General features: G+C 37.7%; 2 protein-coding genes across 5 annotated transcripts in view; one reads left to right on the forward strand and one right to left on the reverse strand.

Moving 5' to 3' along the window:
• The window catches only part of LOC127421074 (protein Bouncer-like), an 18,139-nt gene extending 16,056 nt beyond the window's left edge, over positions 1-2,083 (reverse strand). Inside the window, exons 1-2 of the mRNA XM_051663813.1 lie at positions 1,730-2,083; positions 963-1,085 (exon numbers count right to left, since the gene is read on the reverse strand). Coding sequence (XP_051519773.1) covers positions 963-1,085; positions 1,730-1,784 — 178 coding nt within the window. The 5' untranslated portion in view covers positions 1,785-2,083. The remainder of the gene's footprint in view (positions 1-962; positions 1,086-1,729) is intronic.
• Positions 982-18,835, forward strand: ddah2 (dimethylarginine dimethylaminohydrolase 2). 4 transcript variants are annotated; one of them, XM_051663806.1, is made up of 6 exons: positions 982-1,103; positions 9,959-10,548; positions 10,633-10,821; positions 15,059-15,178; positions 17,175-17,318; positions 18,088-18,835. In XM_051663806.1, the coding sequence occupies exons 2-6, from the start codon at positions 10,258-10,260 to the stop codon at positions 18,202-18,204; spliced, it is 861 nt and encodes a 286-aa protein (XP_051519766.1). In that variant the 5' UTR covers positions 982-1,103; positions 9,959-10,257; the 3' UTR covers positions 18,205-18,835. The 4 variants fall into 4 exon arrangements, with proteins under 4 accessions (XP_051519766.1, XP_051519765.1, XP_051519763.1 ...); XM_051663805.1 differs by lacking the exon at positions 982-1,103 and adding an exon at positions 1,707-1,846; XM_051663803.1 differs by lacking the exon at positions 982-1,103 and adding an exon at positions 2,332-6,545.
• The last annotated feature ends 30 nt before the right edge of the window (positions 18,836-18,865 follow it).

The raw sequence follows: 18,865 nt of genomic DNA on the forward strand, positions 1-18,865 counted from the left end.
CCATGCTTCACTGTAGGGATGGTATTGGCCAGGTGATGAGCGGTGCCTGGTTTCCTCCAGACATGACGCTTGCCATTCAGGCCAAAGAGTTCAATCTTTGTTTCTCATGGTCTGAGAGTCCTTCAGGTGCCTTTTGGCAAACTCCAGGCGGGCTGTCATGTGCCTTTTACTGAGGAGTGGCTTCCGTCTGGCCATACAGGCCTGATTGGTGGAGTGCTGCAGAGATGGTTATTCTTCTGGAAGGTTCTCCTCTCTCCACAGAGAAATGCTGGAGCTCTGTCAGAGTGACCATCGGGTTCTTGGTCACCTCCCTGACTAAGGCCCTTCTCCCCCGATCGCTCAGTTTGACCAAGCGGCCAGCTCTAGGAAGAGTCCTGGTGGATCCAAACTTCTTCCATTTACGGATGATGGAGACCACTGTGCTCATTTGGACCTTCAATGCTGCAGAAATTTTTCTGTACCCTTCCCCATATCTGTGCCTCGATACAATCCTGTCTCGGAGGTCTACAGACAACTCCTTGGACTTCATGGCTTGGTTTGTGCTCTGACATGCACTGTTAACTGTGGCACCTTATATAGACAGGTGTGTGCCTTTCCAAATCATGTCCAATCAGCTGAATTTACCACAGGTAGACTCCAATCAAGTTGTAGGAACATCTCAAGGATGATTAGTGGAAACAGGATGCACCTGAGCTCAATTTTGATTGTCATGGCAAAGGCTGTGAATACTTAAGTACATGTGATTTTTTTCATTTTTTTATTTTTAATAAATTTGCAAAGATTTCAAACAAACTTTTTTCATGTTGTCATTATGGAGTATTGTTTGTAGAATTTTGAGAAAAATAATGAATTTAATCAATTTTGGAATAAGGCTGTAACATAACAAAATGTGGAAAAAGTGAAGTGCTGTGAATACTTTCCGGATGCACTGTATAGTCAAATCAGTGGTTGTTTCAGTTGACCTTTGACTCCAACAGCTGTGCTGGCGAGACATCGTTGACCCTCGGGACATTCCTGAGGAAACTTCAGGCAGTCCAATGGAGAGATAGCCGGGAACACACACGTGTAGCACGTCAAGGACAGCACTGAGAGAAGGACAGAGAGTACGGTGAATTCTGAGGTTACTGACATGATATACTGTAAATGGAGTGAGGGTGAAACAGGGAAGCCATAGACAGTTTTAATAAAGACCAAATTCATCAGCAATCGAGCACAGTGGATTTAATCTAGACATCTACTATATGGTGTACTATTCAGGAAGTGGAGCTCATGTGATCGAGCTCTGATAGACTCTAAGCAGACGCCCTTCAGAACTCGTGACGCTGAGATTCTCCTTCAGTCAGTCTAGGAACATCATAAAATACCTGTGAAGTTGAGAGTTTTTAATGCTTGTTATGTGCAATCTCTGCTCAAATAAAATCAGCACCTACACAGTTAGCCAGAAAAAATCATCTAGATTCAAGCAAAATAAATGTATAATCTACACTCTCAGCACTTCATTTTAAGTTTTATTGTAGGTAGATTTGACAAGAGGATCAATTGATCATGTTTTAACTGGTTGGTGACAAGCCCTTAAAAACGCATCATAGCTACACTCATATACAGTAGTTTTTTTTTTTTTTTTTTACTTTCAACAAGTGGTTTCATCTGAGACTCAGCCTGGTAAAACACTTTGTCTATGTTCACTGGGTTGAGAGGAGATTCATTTCCATGAGTACATTTATCTTACCTGCTAAAGGCAGACAGCAGAAGAGGACGAGGAAGAGTCCTTGAGACTTCATCATAGCGTTCCAGTCGTCTTACCACACAGATCTGACCAACAGTCTACCAGCTTTGTGTTCTAGAAGTCAGTAGATTTTTTTTTTTTTTTAACTCAGCCGTTCCTATTTTTCCTACTCACTCACCTCCGCAGTTTGTCTTTCCTAATTCCTGGAATTTAATATTGAGTCAATTGAGTCATATTTTATTGTGAAATTCTTAAAGTTTTTGGATTGCTGTGGTCTGGAGCTGAAAACACAATGAGATTGTGGTACATGGGCTTCGACTAGACGTACTCCACCCTGACGGTTTAATTTGATTTAGTGGTAAACACTTAACAGCTGAACTGGAGTCAATGCTGCAGTTTAGGCTTGAATTAGGAATATTAATTTTTTAGTCTTTTTGTCTTGTTTTTGTTTTTGTTTTTTTAAACAAGAAAAAATTACTTGAAGCAGAATGACCTAAGATATGAAGTCTTGTTTACAGAGAAATCTAGCAAAATTTAGTGGGTTTCTGCTAACAACAAGAAAAAAAAAAATTGCCAATGGGGTAAGAAAACATGAACTTTTCTATCCCCGTTGACACAGTTTTTTTCTTATGATAAGCACAAACATTACAAAATTTGGTTAGATTTCTCTGAAAACAAGACAAAATATCAAAAAGTTATTTTGCTTCTCAAGTTAATTGCTCTGTTTTTAAAAATGTTTAGATATTTTTACTGGAAAATAGGACAAAAATACTCATTGAGAAAATTATTATTTTTATTATATATTTTTATTTATTTATTTATTTTTGCTTTGCAGAGAAAAGACAGCTTAGATTTTGGGTTGTATAAAGGACAGCAGAGACTATGTGCAAAGTAGAAAATGTAAACACACACAATCCGAAGTGTTTTTGCAGAGATGGGAAAGTCTAAAGCCATAACTTTTCTAATTTGGTGAATCTATTCATATAATTTTAAAAGGTGTGTATGTGTGTGAATCATGCTGAGAGTAAATGTACGCCCAGTTTGCTCCAAATTACAGACGTGGAGCAGAGAAATCAAATGACAGCAATCTTGTGACACAGCGGAGATAACCCGTTTAGAAGCGATTATGCCACAGACACACACATACACACACACTAATGGAAATCACGGATACACCGTTCACATGGGTAAAAAAAAAATAAAAATAAAACAACAACAAAAAAGCATATTTTTCCAGGCCCTGCTGGACTGATACTCTCACACACACATGGACTCTTAGAGCACATATTGAGTGGAAGAGATCATGCATGTGTCGGTTCTGTGAGGCTGTTTGGTGTTTCTGTTGAAGAAAAGAGGAATGGACAGATGGTCTGTTCTTTAATCCTGTCTGTCCTCTTCTAGTCTCTCTGTCTCAGTCTCTCTCTCTATGCAATCATGTTTGTCTCATTCTCTGTCCATTCGTTTTTCATTATTAATGGGCAGAAGCCCTTCCTACAAAGGGTGCCATTTAATTGTCCCTTTAACATTGTCCACGCACCATTCGTCCTCTTGACAGACCTCATTCATGAAACACGAGCAAAATAAATTTCCATGCAAATTCATAAAACCAGGTTGTGTCTAGATGGTAACCCCCATTCTGTGAACCAACCAATTGCTTTTTGTCTAGTCACAAAATGTATCAAGGTCAAAAAAAAATTACTTTTTTAAAATTTCATATTGATGGAGCAGCATAATTTGTGTGAAAAGAAATAACATTGGAAGGTTCCGATTAAAATTCAGTTTTTAAAAAAAACCACACTTAAGGTAAAAGGCCCCTAGGGGGTTTAAAGTGATATCATGTAGATACCGGGGCAATAGTTATAGGGCACAATTTATCAACTAATGCAAATCATTTGAGACAGCAAGATGCTTTTTTGAGTAACAAATTAAGATGATGCTTACTCAGAATAACTACTTCAGAAAAAGTCAACCATTTCCTGTTCATTTCAAATACATTTGACATTTTATTACATCTCAAGTTTTCTTTAAACAAACTAATCTCTATTATGATTGGATCATAATCAATGTGAGCCCACTTTGAAAATTTTTCATAACAAATCTATTCACCCCACTAAAAAAAAAAAAAAAAAAAAAAAAACAGTGTTTAATAGGGGCCTTTAGCCCTGCAACGGGGAGCTTTTTTACCCCAAAATACTGTCCTTTCACTTATTGGATAGTTATTTAAAATATTTTTATTTAATGACCTTAAAACTGAAAATGACAAATAAGTATTTTGTCTCAAAAGAAATGTTAATTTCAGGGATTTTCATTAGATACATAAATTTACAATATTAACAAAAAATTATAAAAAATTAGATCAAATTGCCTCAAAATCAACCTTTAGGCATTACACACAATGATCTCATGGATCAGGAACTTTTTCCAGTGTATAGTGACAAACAGGTGTTTAGGAAAATCCTGTGGTAGTTTTTGATGCTATTTAGCGTTTTGGGAGAAAATCAAATCAATGGAGCCTTTTACCTCGTGGAGCCTTTAGCCCCGTTGTACCCTATATTTTATGACGTTGCTTCAAGTTTTGTTTTTAAATGGGAAGAACAAAATGCTCAAAAAAAGAAATAAAAAAAAATAATAATAAAAAAAACCACTTACTATTAAACTTAAGTGCTATAATTGTTTTCAATGATGTGCAACCTGTACATACCTGTGATTTATTATTCCAATAAATGAGCTTCAGAAAATCAAGAAAATCTGACTTTTTTATATGTACAGTTGAAGTCAGAAGTTTACATACACCTTAGCCAAATACATTTAAATTCAGTTTTTCACAATTTCTAACATTTAATTGTACAAAACTTAGTCTTAGGTCAGTTAGGATCACTACTTTATTTTAAGAATGTGAAATGTCAGAATAATCGTAGAGAGAATTATTTATTTCAGCTTTTATTTCTTTCATCACATTCCCAATGGGTCAGATGTTTACATACACTTTTTTAGTATTTGGTAGCATTGCCTTTAAATTGTTTAACTTGGGTCAAATGTTTTGGGTAGCCTTCCACAAGCTTCTCACAATAAGTTACTGGAATTTTGGCCTATTCATCCAGACAGAACTGGTGTAACTGAGTCAGGTTTGTAGGCCTCCTTGCTCACACATGCTTTTTCAGTTCTGCCCAAAAATGTTCTATCGGACTGAGGTCAGGGCTATGTTAGAGCCACTCCAATACCTTGACTTTGTTTTCCTTAAGCCATTTTGCCACAGCTTTGGAGGTGTTCTTGGGGTCATTGTCCATTTGGAAGACCCATATTTGACCGAGCTTCAACTTCCTGGCTGATGTCTTGAGATGTTGCTTCAATATAGCCACATAATTTTCCTTCTTCATGATGCCATCTATTTTGTGAAGTGCACCAGTCCCTCCTGTAGCAAAGCACCCCCACAACATGATGCTGATACCCCCATGCTTCACGGTTGGGATGGTGTTCTTCGGCTTGCAAGCCTCTCCTTTTTTCTCCAAACATAACGATTGTCATTATGGCCAAACAGTTCAAGTTTTGTTTTATTAGACAGAGGACATTTCTCCAAAAAGTAAGATCTTTGTCCCCATTTGCACTTGCAAACTGTAGTCTGGCTTTTTTATGGTGGTTTTGGAGCAGTGGCTACTTTCTTGCTGAGCAGCCTTTTAGGTTATGTCGATATAGGACTCGTTTTACTGTGGATATAGATACTTGTCTACCTGTTTCCTCCAGCATCTTCACAAGGTCCTTTGCTGTTGTTCTGGGATTGATTTGCACTTTTACCACCAAAGTATGTACATCTCTAGGAGACAGAATGCGTCTCCTTCCTGAGCAATATGATGGCTGCGTGGTCCCATGGTGTTTATACTTGCGTACTATTATTTGTACAGATGAACGTGGTTCCTTCAGGCATTTGGAAATTGCTCCTAAGGATGAACCAGACTTCTGGAGATCTAAAAACATTTTCTGATGTCTTGGCTGATTTCTTTTGATTATCTCATGATGTCAAGCAAAAAGGCACTGAGTTTGAAGGTAGGCCTTAAAATACATCCACAGTTACACCTCCAATTCAGTACACCTCCTATCAGAAGCTAATTGTCTATAGGCTTGACATCATTTTCTGGAATTTTCCAAGCTGCTTAAAGGCACAGTTAACTTAGTGTATGTAAACTTCTGACCCACTGGAATTGTAATTTAGTCAACTAAAAGTGAAACAATCTGTCTGTAAACAATTGTAGGAAAAATTACTTGTCATGCACAAAGTAGTCCTATGTGACTTGCCAAAACTATAGTTTGCTAATATGAAATCTGTGGAGTGATAAAAAATTAGTTTTAATGACTTCAACCTAAGTGTGTGTAAACTTATGACTTCAACTATATTTGATTAGTGACTTAGAAATAGTGAAGAATCTTTCTATTTAAATATTTCTTCATTTTTTCAAAAACCTAAAAGTTGCTGATCATTTTCAGGTTAAAATCAATTAATAAAAATTCCAGATTTTAATGCTGTCTCAGACTTTTAGACCCCACTGTAATCTGTTATTTCATGATGCTGTGAGGATAGAGAGCTCAGTCTGACCCACATATTAAAAGAGTGGATTAGTGAACAGCTGCAGACAACACAAACTAGGACTGTGTCAGAGAGTTCAGGATTCAGTGGACGGTTCAGTCTTCAGGTTGAGGTTATTCCGGATAAGAAGAAGCTGCTTCGTTATTTTTAACTCACGGTTCAACTCTACAGTCAACCATTGCTCTGGATTGGGAGTGTAGGGAGAAAAATGGAGGTGTGGCACTCCAAACAACAGGACGGGTGAGTAAAGCCCGAAAGATGGTCAGAAACATGATTAATACGGACCAGAGTTAAGCCGCTGCGAGCACTTTATTTCACTTGTATGTTTTACCGGAAAATTAACGTACACTGCAGAAACTAACTTTGTAAGGACCCAGTGTACTTTCGACTTGTCGAGTGAATGGTCGTGGAAAGTATATTCCTGAAATCGCCCACGGTCACGCAGGACTCCAACAGGAAGGATGGATGGATGGAGGGGGGAAGGGAAAGAGTGGCGGTTATGAGCACATAAATACGCTATCATGTTTGTGTAGTTGAGCCGAACTCAGGAGAGGACGATCAAAACAACTGAAGTAAGTGCTTTATTCAGACAGGAAGATAACAAACAAACGCGTCTCATCGCTACATGACTTCAGATCGTCGACAATCGTTCGACAGGGCGTCAACTTCGCCAGCAGAAACACTTCTGGACGCTACTGAACCGCTTTAGTTATCAGCACTGATCGACAAAACATTTCAATAATTGATTCGGTGTTATGTCCGTTAATGTTTCAGTCCGCATGTCAAATGAGTGTGATACAACACGGTTTGCACTACAATATATGTTGTATGGTGTTTTTAAAGACCAATATCGTCAATGTTTAAAAAAAACATTACAAAAATGAGATATTTTGGTTTGTAGAGACACATGTTGAAATCATCAACATTCAGCGTGTGTGTATTTCTATCAGTTCACAGATACATCACAGATGTTTCCCTCTAGATTAGTAAAGGATTCGGATTCCAGTTCTGATGTTTGTGAAGTATGTGGAGTGAAACAATCGTGCTCTTGTCCGCAGTAACTTTTATCCTGAGCTCACATCAGAGCTTCCAATATTGATATTAATATATCGAGTTAATGAGGCAGTGTTAGTATCGTTGACAACATTTTTTGTTATCTAAAATAAAAACTGAACTAAAATACTTTTTCAGAATTCCTAAACTAAAATAAAAATAAAAATAACCTTGTATGAATTGGAGTTGGTATTTTTTTAATATACACAATAGGGTAAATATGGGCAAAGTGGGACACTTTTGGAAATTTGACTTTCTTTTGTCACTTTTGTGATTCAAATGCCACATAACTTAGAAAGCTTAGGGTGTCTTCTACCTTAGTCAAAAGCAAACAATTAAATACTCAATACTGGGAAGTAGAACCTCTGGAGACCCTCTTTTCACCAAATCCCAGATTTCTTTACAAGGCAGTGTTGGTAAAGTGGGACAGAGGATTCAATAGAAAATATCTACCAATTATTTGAAATTAAATTTAATATTTTCTTACACACTTTCACATCATATGTAACATTTACAAACATTAAGTCAACTTTTCCTCTTTTTTTGCCTCAAATTTCTGTCATTTTCTTTACCATTCCTTTTCTCACCGGTGGTCATGAAATGAGTTTCGCAACATATCCTTGATCTAAAATTAATTGTTTGCTTCTCAAAGATTCGTTTAGTAATGTATTTAAATGGTTAAAAATCCTATGGATACAATAGAGGTCTAGCCTAACTGTGCCACTTTACCCATCTTCACCCTATATTATACAATTGTAAACATTTACAATCTACATTATAATTAAAAATAAAAATGCCACAAGATGGCCCTGAGAAATTTAATGACATTTTAAATTATACCAGTAAATGCTTTAGCTTTGGCAGCCATAAAATACTAAAACAAATAAACTAAACTGAAATGAGAAAACACTAAGAAAGTGAAGCTAAACTGAATTGACAAATTAAATGTAAAATATAAATAAATGAAAAAAATCGAAATCTTAGCAGAGCACATTCAAAGGCATTCAGTTTCCTAATTTTGTTTTAAAGGTCTCATACAATAGATTTACATGCATCCAAGGTCAAAAATCACTTTAATTTGCTCATTTAAATTGCAGCATTACCTTTTTTTTTCCAGTGTCAAAAACGACTCGTTCAATGATCCGTTCTAAAGGATTCATTCTAAACTCCTCCTTTCAGAGATCCTACTCTGCTCTGATTGGTCAGATGTCCCAGTCTGTTGTGATTGGTCTATCGCTTAGTGTAGTGTTTAAGGGCAGGTCAAAGCTGTTCGTAAGCAGCCAATGAAGACCAGAGGTGGGTTTTTTGTTACCAAATTATGTAGGTTAGTACAGGAAGTCTGGAATTACTAACGACTCGTTTCAGGTGTTCAGAATCGGTTCTTTCTTTTGGGAGTCAATAACTCCATTTGTCGTGCACTTTGATTTTTGAAACTTTGCAGAATTTTTTACATTCACAAACAGCTATATAACACACTACATGAAAGATAATATTTGAAAAACCATAATAGGTGCTCTTTAATGCATCATATCTAACAATAATTCATTGAAGACCTGGAAACAACTGAGAAATGTGCTTTTTACCTCTAATAATGTTTTCCTTGTATCTGGATTAGCTGTGCATGTGTATGTAGTAAATATACAATGTTTTTAAAAAGGTCTTCATTCAAAGAATGTGACATTCGCAACGGGGAATTAGGCAAAGAAATGTATGATGCAGCAGTTTCCTTCAGGATCAAAGCACGTTTCATTTTTTTCGGGCAGCATGAAGTGGTGTAGTTCCAAATATTTACTGTTATAAACCCTTTGGCCTTTGGTTTCATTATTAAATTATTGGAATGAATTAACCAGTTATAACCGGTTACCAGCATTTAAAAAGAATGTTTTCTCTCCGGAAAAATTGAAAATCACTTTCCGGTTTTCGGGTACATTCTGCAAAAAAATTTAATCAGTTTTTGGTTTTCGTTTTTGTTCCTTGAACTGTTTTTAGTCCCTGATTTAGACACCGTATTGATAAAATAAATGTAATAAATCTGGAATTCAGAAAAAACAAATAACAGGTATTGGTAAGGACAGAAAAGGAAGTATCGTACTCATTCTCAAAAAAGTAGTGTCAGAAAATTCCCCTCAGCATGAAAGTGAATAAATGATGAAGGCCTGGTAAAAAGTTTGCAAGTTAGTTTTAATGTGACCTTCATAAAACAAAAAGAAAACAGTTTAAATCTATTCTCGACCCCTGAGAAATAAAATCGAAGAAACACTTGGAAATGTGTGAAATAGGTTAATGCAATTTATTTATAGCAATTTAAATGTACATATACACTGAAAATCATTTTTACACACAAAATGTCCTTGAAATTCTGAAAAAATTATAGAAATCATAAAATGTGTATAAACCACTGACAGATCTGTTTGTAGATTCTGAAACAGACATAAAGGGGAACGAACACTGATGATAATCAGTCAAGCACATGATTATCAGCCTATGCAGAACATCTCAAAATATTTGGTTTATCATTATTCACAGTTTGGATTTTTCTGTCAATTTATGCATTCATTCATTCTCTCTCTCTCTCTCTCTCTCTCTTTCCTACTCTTTAGGTAGTATTATAGGGACAGACACAGTGTTTGAGCTTTCCGTCCAGAGTGTTTAAGGGGATTCTTGAAAGAGCAGAATAATTTGCTGATGCTTTAGACGTCAGTTGTCATTGCACAGACCTGCACACAACTTACTTCCTGCCGTTTGTAACGTCCAAACACTTTCACTTCCATTCACACACACTCTGACTCTCTCACACAGGTTTGTGAAGAAATCACACCCTCTTACACTCGCATGTACAGACAAATACACACAAACCAGTAATACACGCTCCATACTCAAGTCAGGCACATACACCATCATGGCCAACATTCATCCATACGGCTGCTTCACCCATGCTGTCGTCAGAGGGATTCCAGAATCCTTCGGGAGGTTGGCCGAGGGCGGCGATGGGGTGCAGACGGACTTAGCTAAAGCCCAGCGTCAGATGGGGGTGTTAACGGGCGCGCTGAGGCAAAAGGTGGGACTCCAGCTGATCGAAATTCCAGCAGACCCCGAGCTGCCCGAGAGCTGGCGAATTGAAGATATCGCTGTGATCCAGGGCGACACGGCGCTTATCACGCGACCCTTCAAACAGCAGCGACGTGCCGAGGTGAGGCATGCCCATAAGCGTGAATGCTGGAGTGTTTTTGAGTATATAAAGTAAGTGCATATACAGTATGTGTTTTTGTTGCAGGCGGAGGCTGTACGGCGAGTGCTGAATGAACTGAACCTAACGCTTGTGGAGATGGGCGATGAGGAGGGCGGGTCTGCTGGAGCCACTCTAGAAGGAAGTGATGTCCTCTTCACAGGGAAAGAGTTCTTTGTGGGCATTTCAAAACACACCAATCACAGAGGGGCAGAGGTTCTGGCAAACACGTTCAGAGTGAGTCTCAAGTTGTCATTCGGTTTGCAGTGAGTGTTTCACTTGAATTGCTAGTCAATTCAGTAGCATCTGAAATATCCACAAAGTCATTTTTGTTTATGTTTTGATGACTCTTGTCAAAGTCATTTTTTATTTGTACTAAACTAGTTGTTCAAGGCACTCAAAGTAGGGTATAAATAAAAAAAGCCTTTATTGAATCATGGCTACGGATGTGTAGAACGCATTCATCAGGGAATGATAAAGGCTTAAAGGCACCCTGATGATGGCGTTCTGAGATGCAAAGTGTCGGCTTGAGGAATGTTTTTAACCTAATAGCCATGATTAAATAAAGGCTTTTTTAAATGTATACCCTACTGGACTACTAGTTTTTTGTATTTGAATAGAAGATCCCTTATCCAAAGAACACCAGTGGGAATGCTTCACACCCAAGCAGCACTAAAACAAATCAGAAATACATTTAATACAATTCTTGTAAAAGGTTTGTTTGCAGACTTTTTAGAGGCATAAATGCAATTCAATGATTGATCCTAACTATATTTTAAATAAAAATGATAGACAAGAAATGTGATAACATACAAAATTCATTCATATATTATTTTATAAAATTCCACTGATTACAACAAACCTCATGTGTATCTTTATCTGCATATATACTGTATGAATAAGCAGTCAGTAACTGCACTTTCTGATTGAAGTCTCACTAGTACAACATTACATAACAATAACAGTTCCAGAGACAGTTTAGACTGTGTTTTCTAGCCTATTGATGTACTTTAGGCTGGTTAAATTGCAAAAGTTCTTATTTTATTTCGAGCTGGACTTATTTCACAATGACTTGTGCATCAGTAAAAGACTAATTCAGAATAGTGATGTCCAGTTTATGAACGAATCGTTCTTTTGAACCGGTTCTTTTTAGTGAACGAGTTGAACCAGTTCACCAAATCGGACTGAATCGTTTGAAACAGTTCGCATCTCGAGTCAACACTGATCCACAAGTTACTCTATCTTAACCTGTCTCTCGGATGTGCCTGACACTCCGAATCAAAATGAGCCGATAACCGTATGTAATATGATCCTAGAACTGGTGATATCTGCTTTAACAAATAAAACATACTGGAAATATGTTGATGACTTGATTGTATTACCGTTTTATCAATGAATGAAGATGATCCAGTCTACAGTTCTCGGATCAAAAGTACACTGATCCCAGGACAGCAGCTCTTGCGTCAACAATACACTGATCCCAGGACAGCAGCTCTTGCGTCAACAATACACTGATCCCGGGACAGCAGCTCTCGAGTCAACAGTACATTGATCCCGGGACAGCAGCTCTCGAGTCAACAGTACAATGAGTTGCTCGTAACAGTTCTCGAGTCAACAGTACACTGATCCCAGGACAGCAGCTCTCGTGTCAACAGTACACTGATCCCAGGACAGCAGCTCTCGCGTCAACGGTACACTGATCCCGGGACAGCAGCTCTCAAGTCAACAGTACGATGAGTTGCTCGTAACGGTTCTCAAGTCAACAGTACACTGATCCGAGGACAGCAGCTCTCCTGTCAACACTACATTGAGTCATTCGCAGCAGTTCTCGAGTCAACAGTACACTGATCCCAGGACAGCAGCTCTCGTGTCAACGGTATCTGATTCCGGGACAGCAGCTCTCAAGTCAACAGTACAATGAGTTGCTCGTAACAGTTCGCAAGTCAACAGTACACTGATCCGAGGACAGCAGCTCTCTCGTCAACACTACATTGAGTCATTCGCAGCAGTTCTCGAGTCAACAGTACACTGATCCCGGCACAGCAGCTCAAGCGTTAACAGTACATGAGTCGATCACAGTAGTTTGCGAGTCACCAGTACACTGAACTGAGAATCGCCTCTTTCGGACATAATACTGCATGCGTAACCGAGGACTTGAATGAGGGGGCGAAACATTTCAGTCAAGAGATGTAAATTAATTTTACTATTGAGTATTGTGCTTGCAGATTATATCTAAAGTTGTGATGAGCTGGATCATGGTTTCTGTAAAAAAAAAAGTGTAAGTTGATTAAGACTAGTTTAATCACTTTATTTGCTTCAGACATGTGTAGAACATCTATGTTTGTATATCAATGTCAGTATTGGGTGCTTTAGGTGCAAAACTTTAATATAGGATGTATTGTAAGATCACTGAATGAAACACTGATGACAGTAAACACCCTTTTTATTATAACTTAAGTAAAATTTTATAATCAGCAATATGACCTTACATATGGCTTTCTTGAATGTTTTTGCGTTTGTATTCTACGACGCCGGCGTATTAGCATTATGTATAGTGACGTCATTACGCGATGACGTAAATGAATTGGTAAATCGTTTTTTTTTAACCGGTTCATTGAAACAAACCGTCCAAAAGAACAGATTCACAGAAAAAAAATCAGACTTCCCATCACTAATTCAGAAAATGTTCGGACTGATGTATAAGTGTTTTTGATTCACTAAAAAGAACTGGTAACATTATGCTTTCATTTACTAAAAAAGAAACAGCTCATGGGAGTCATTCATTCTGGAATCAGAATACACTGGATGTGTTGTGTGTTTCATGCTGTAGATTAAAAAAAAAAACAGCTCATTGGAGTAATTTTATCAGGAATCAGACTGCACTGGATGCAATGTATGTTTTGCACTGTAGATTCAAAAGAACCGGCTCATAAGAGTAATTCATCATACATCGTCATTCGATTGGGTGTACAATTACCAAAAGAGATTATTATTCACTGTGTTTTGAAAACGTGTCACTGCAAACGTTTGCTAAACAAGTTTTATTATCATGTAATGTAGGATTTTTGGCTCATTTGTGGATCTTATTTAATAAATGTCGACATGTTTGCATGACGTCACACACCTGCATCTCTGTGAAATTGGAGTTGAGGATTTTCGCATGAGTTTCCAAGTCCGACTTCAGATGGCGTTTCATTGCATTTTCCAGTAGGATGTTGGTAATTGAATGGAACGCAGCATATGGGTGCCTACGCACTAGAGTTTATGCTGCGTAAGAGAACTTTGCAAATTAATTTTTATTTCAATGATGTTGGTGCGTCGGACGGACAGAGAGGGAAAATGCAGAAAGTGATGCTCAGTCCAAAATTGAGAACATTTCAAACTTTTGCCGGTATGCACTATGACGCAGGCATCCATTGACCAATGAGAATTTAGAGATGGGTCCATTTGTGCTTTTGTGAAATCCAATTTGCTGTATGCATGCTTTAATTCAAACTGACATGGCTCTTTCCGCACCCTCAAAACCGAGCCAACACATTACTATTTGTCAAACACTCTGTCAGAGCTTTCCCTTGTGTGTAGGTGCACTAATTCTGCAGGAAGGTGGCCAACCAGAAGTGGAGTTTGGCAACTCTAACTTTGTCTTAAAGACCCCAGTGAGCAAGCCAAATGCAACCATGGCAAGGAAATATCTATATGATGTTAAAGGAATAGTTCACCCAAAATGACAGTTCTGTCATTATTTACCGTAACATCTCTCCAAATCCAAAAGACTGTCTTGAAATATTCACATGGTTTATTTGCCATATAATTAAACAGTGAATACTGCTTCTGAAGTGATACAAAATTCACTACTCTCTCTCAGATCAAATAATGTCAATAAATCAAAGCTTTTGAATAAAAAATGCCAGCTATGTCAATAACATTACACCTTGTTGGTTCTTATCACGTCTCTAAAAGGCTCACAACCAAAACTCAGTGATATTCTGGTTTCTACATATGACCCGGGTCCTCCTTTAATGCACATCAGTGGGATGTTTTCCCCCTTTTAATGGCAAAAACCAAGCAAGTCCAGTCTGTATTTACATTTAGCTTTTATCCAAAGTGACTTACAAATGAGGAACATATCTGCAGTGTTCAAGTATTGCCAAGTTCTCAAAATGTCTGGAGTAGTATAGAAGCTAGCACAGAAGAAAGAGACAGAAAAATGTAAAATATATTTTATTAATTTTAACTGTTAAATAGTTAGTACAATTTGTGTGGATTGGTTAAGTGCTTGTGGAACAGATGTTTTCTGTTCTGAAAATAGAAAATGTAGCAAAGTAATAGTCCACCTTTCCTCAACAAGCTGCTTCATTTGAGGTATCGTTCATGTCAGTAGTTGGACGAGTTAGAGGTTTGTATGTGTATGAGCAATAGTGATTAACAAACAGCAAAAGAAAATAAAAATAAGGGTTTGTTGTTGTGTGTTCAGGACTTTGCTGTGTCCACTGTGCCTGTGTGTGGAGGCTCTCGACTGAAGAATATCTGCTCGATGGGTGGCCCCGATACCATCATCATCAGCAACAGTGATGGGGCCAAAAAAACACTCAGAGTGAGCACTTGTACAGTAACATTATTAGAGGGAGTATGACTTGAAACTCAACAGTACAAATCAGATATGCATTATAATAAATGTGTTTGTTGTAAAAATATGTTCTATTAAAGCTGTATTGTATAGTGCTTTAAACAGTATATGATCATTCACTATTTCATAATTACATAAATACACATGATCTCATAAGATCTCTACATGTCTTTATAGATCACATTATTAACTAGTGGATTTCTAGAGTTCAACTAGATCGATATGGGTTTTTCAGTGATTGATAATGATTCTGATATCCAAATGTCTGTCTGTGTGTGTGTACCGGTATATATACAAATCAACAGTGCATTCAGAAAGTATTCAGACCCCTTCATTTTATTCACATTTTATGTTGCAGTCTTATGCTAAAATGCTTTAAATTATTATTTTTTTCACATCAATCTACACTCCATACCCCATAATAACAAAGCAAAAAACAGATTTTTCATAACTTAAATTTATTAAAAAGATAAAACTGAAATATCACATTGACTTGAGTATTCAGACCTTTAACTCGGTACTTTGTTGAAGCACCATTGGCAGTGATTACAGCCTCAAGTCTTTTTGGGTATGATGCGACAAGCTTTGCCCACCTGGATTTGGGGATTTTCTACTAGTCTTCTCTGCAGATCCTCTCAAGCTCTGTTTGGTTGGATGGGGACCGTCGGTGGACAGCCATCAGAGATGTTTGATTAGGTTCAAGTCCGGGCTCTGGCTGGGCCACTCAAGGACATTCACAGAGTTGTCCCTAAGCCACTCTTGCGTTGTCTTGGCTGTGTGCTTAGGGTCATTGTCCTGTTGGAAGGTGAACCTATGACCCAGTCTGAGGTCCTGAGCACTCTGGATCAGATTTTCATTAAGGATATCTCTGTATTTTGCTGTGTTCAGCTTTCCTTCAACCCTGACCAGTCCCCCAGACCCTGCTGTTGAAAAACACCCCCACAGCATGATGCTACCACCATGCTTCAACGTTGGGATGGTGTTGTGCGGGTGATGAGCGGCGCTTGTTTTCCTCCTGATGTGATGCTTGGAATTGAGGCCAAAGAGTTCAATCTTCGTTTCATCAGACCAGAGAATCTTGTTTTTCACAGTCTGAGACTCCTTTAGGTGCTTTTTCCCAAATTCCAAGCGGGCTTTCATGTGTCTTGCACTGAGGAGAGGCTTTCATCTGGCAACTCTTTCATAAAGCCCAGATTGGTGGAGTGTTGCAGTGATGGTTGTCCTTCTGCAAGTTTTTCCTATCTCCACTCATGATCTCTGGAGCTCAACCAGAGTGACCATCGGGTTCTTGTCCACCTCTCTTACAAAGGCCCTTCTCCCCCAATTCCTCAGTTTGGCCGGGCAGCCAGCTCTAGGAAGAGTCCTGGTTGTTCCAAACTTCTTCCATTTAAGAATTATGTAGGCCAATGTGTTCTTGGGAACCTTCAAAGCAGATAATTTTTTGTAGCCTTCCCCAGACACAATCCTGTCTCTGAGCTCTGCATGCAGTTCTTTAGACCTCATGGCTTGGTTTTTAGCTGTGAGACCTTACAGTATATAGAGAGGTGTGTGCCTTTATAAATCATGTCCAATCAGTTGAATTTGCCACAGGTTGACTCCAGTCAAAGTGTAGAAACATCTAAAAGATGATCCAGAGAAATGGGATGCACCTGAGCTAAAGTTCAAGTGTCATAGCAAAGGGTCTGAATACTAATGTCAACGTGATATTTCAGTTTTTTTCTTTTTAATACATTTAAAGTTATCAAAAATCTTTTTTTTCTTTTGTCATTATGCGGTATGGAGTGTAGATTGATGTGAAAAAAATTATTTAAAGCATTTTAGCATAAGGCTGCAACAAAATGTGAAACAAATGGAGTCTGAATACTATACGAATGCATTGTATATCAGTCTATTACTATTATCAACACACGTCCCTTCTCAAAGAGTCCATCTGTAAGTGTTGAGTGTGTTTGTGTTGTAACAGATGATGGAGCAGTTGACTGATCATCATTATGAGATCTTGTCAGTACAGGAGGATATGGCTGCTAACTGTGTGTACATCAGAGGTCCAGCTAAAGTGGACTATCTCTTGCATCCCACCGTAGAGGAGTGTCCAAATAGCATACCGGTGAGTGATCATAATCATGACTTTCTCTTGGACAGGCTTGAGAATGATCTTGGCTTTTGTGTAATGGCATTAATCTGGGTTAGGTCCTATTTATGTAACTGCTACCACTTTGTTTGTATAAACAAGGAACTGTCAGATCAAACACATTATATATGGAGTGCCACAAGGCTCAGTATTAGGTCCTCTACAGTTCTTCTTGAATGTGCTTCCCTTGGCATTAATTTTCATTGTTATGCTGATGATATTCGCATGAATAAGTAGGTGTACAGGTGTTCCTAATAAAGTGGTCACCAAGTGTATATTCCTGAATAGTGCAAATTGTCCCTTTACATTTGTGTCTTCATTTTTTTTTTAAATAATTATGAATCATTTCAAAATACTCAAATCAAATCATATTTCAGATTATCACTGTATTTTAACCCACTATTTAGAGACATTAACAGGCCTACCTAATCGTACAGTCCACAAATAACATTAGAGCAACATCAGTAGATACGCCCACTTGTGTCTCAGAAATAGAGACTATCGACACCAATGTCGTTCAAATGGGGCTGTACTCATCTGCCATAATTCTTTAAAATATGTGATCTAATATTCATATATAATTATCTTGATTTACATATTGAATTATCTTTATTTAGGGGCTTTTTACAGCAAATATTGATGATTAATTGTGATTTTATCAATCATGTAATTAATTAAATTGTATTTTAATCGATAGACAGCCCAATATTTTCTGTTTGTCTAAAGATGTGTTTATGTCTTTCAGACGTTCCAGAGGTTGACAGACTACACTCTCCTGCCCACAGCTTACAGTGAAGCTTCTAAACTGGGGGGTGCTCTGTCCTCCCTCTGTCTGCTCGTCAACAAGAAACTACATTACTAGAGACTCCAACACATATTCACTGCGTCACTTCATTTATCTACATACAAGTCCGTTCAGTGAGGTTTAGGGGCAGAAACTGTGGTTTAGACCAGTTATAACTGGTTTGCGACAGTCAGCAATTGTCCAGTTGTTGTGTCCTGTGTTCCTCTTATGCGTTTGTCTCTTTCTGATCATATTATATTGACTATAAAACAAATAAATGATAATGCAACGTTTACAGCTGGTACTGCATGTAGTTTTCTTGATGAGTTTCATGCCTTCTAGAGGTTTCTGTTGAAATTCACCCTTATTCTGTGCTTTGAGTGCTAATGTTTCACAGAATGCATTGCACTATGAATAGTATTTTGAAACCACTTTAGTCTTGGACTAAACTTTGCTTGCCCATAAACCGCTAGATACAGATGAGATGTTTCCTAGTTATACTTTTAATACAACACTGTTCTATTTAATGCCCTGAATATTATGAAATACATTTTCCCCCATGTTTTGAAAACCTTGTCTTGATATATATATAGTAGATATACAGTAATCTGAGATTAGTAGCTTGTGAAGTTAAAATGTTTACACTTTGTATTTAGTGTATCTGTTTTTAATCAAGTATTAAAGACTGTAACATGTATTATTTTGTTAATCAGTCTCATGTGTAGTGTATTCTTTGATG

Source organism: Myxocyprinus asiaticus, chromosome 30 (genome assembly GCF_019703515.2).
Source record: "Myxocyprinus asiaticus isolate MX2 ecotype Aquarium Trade chromosome 30, UBuf_Myxa_2, whole genome shotgun sequence".
Taxonomy (NCBI): Eukaryota; Metazoa; Chordata; class Actinopteri; order Cypriniformes; family Catostomidae; genus Myxocyprinus; species Myxocyprinus asiaticus.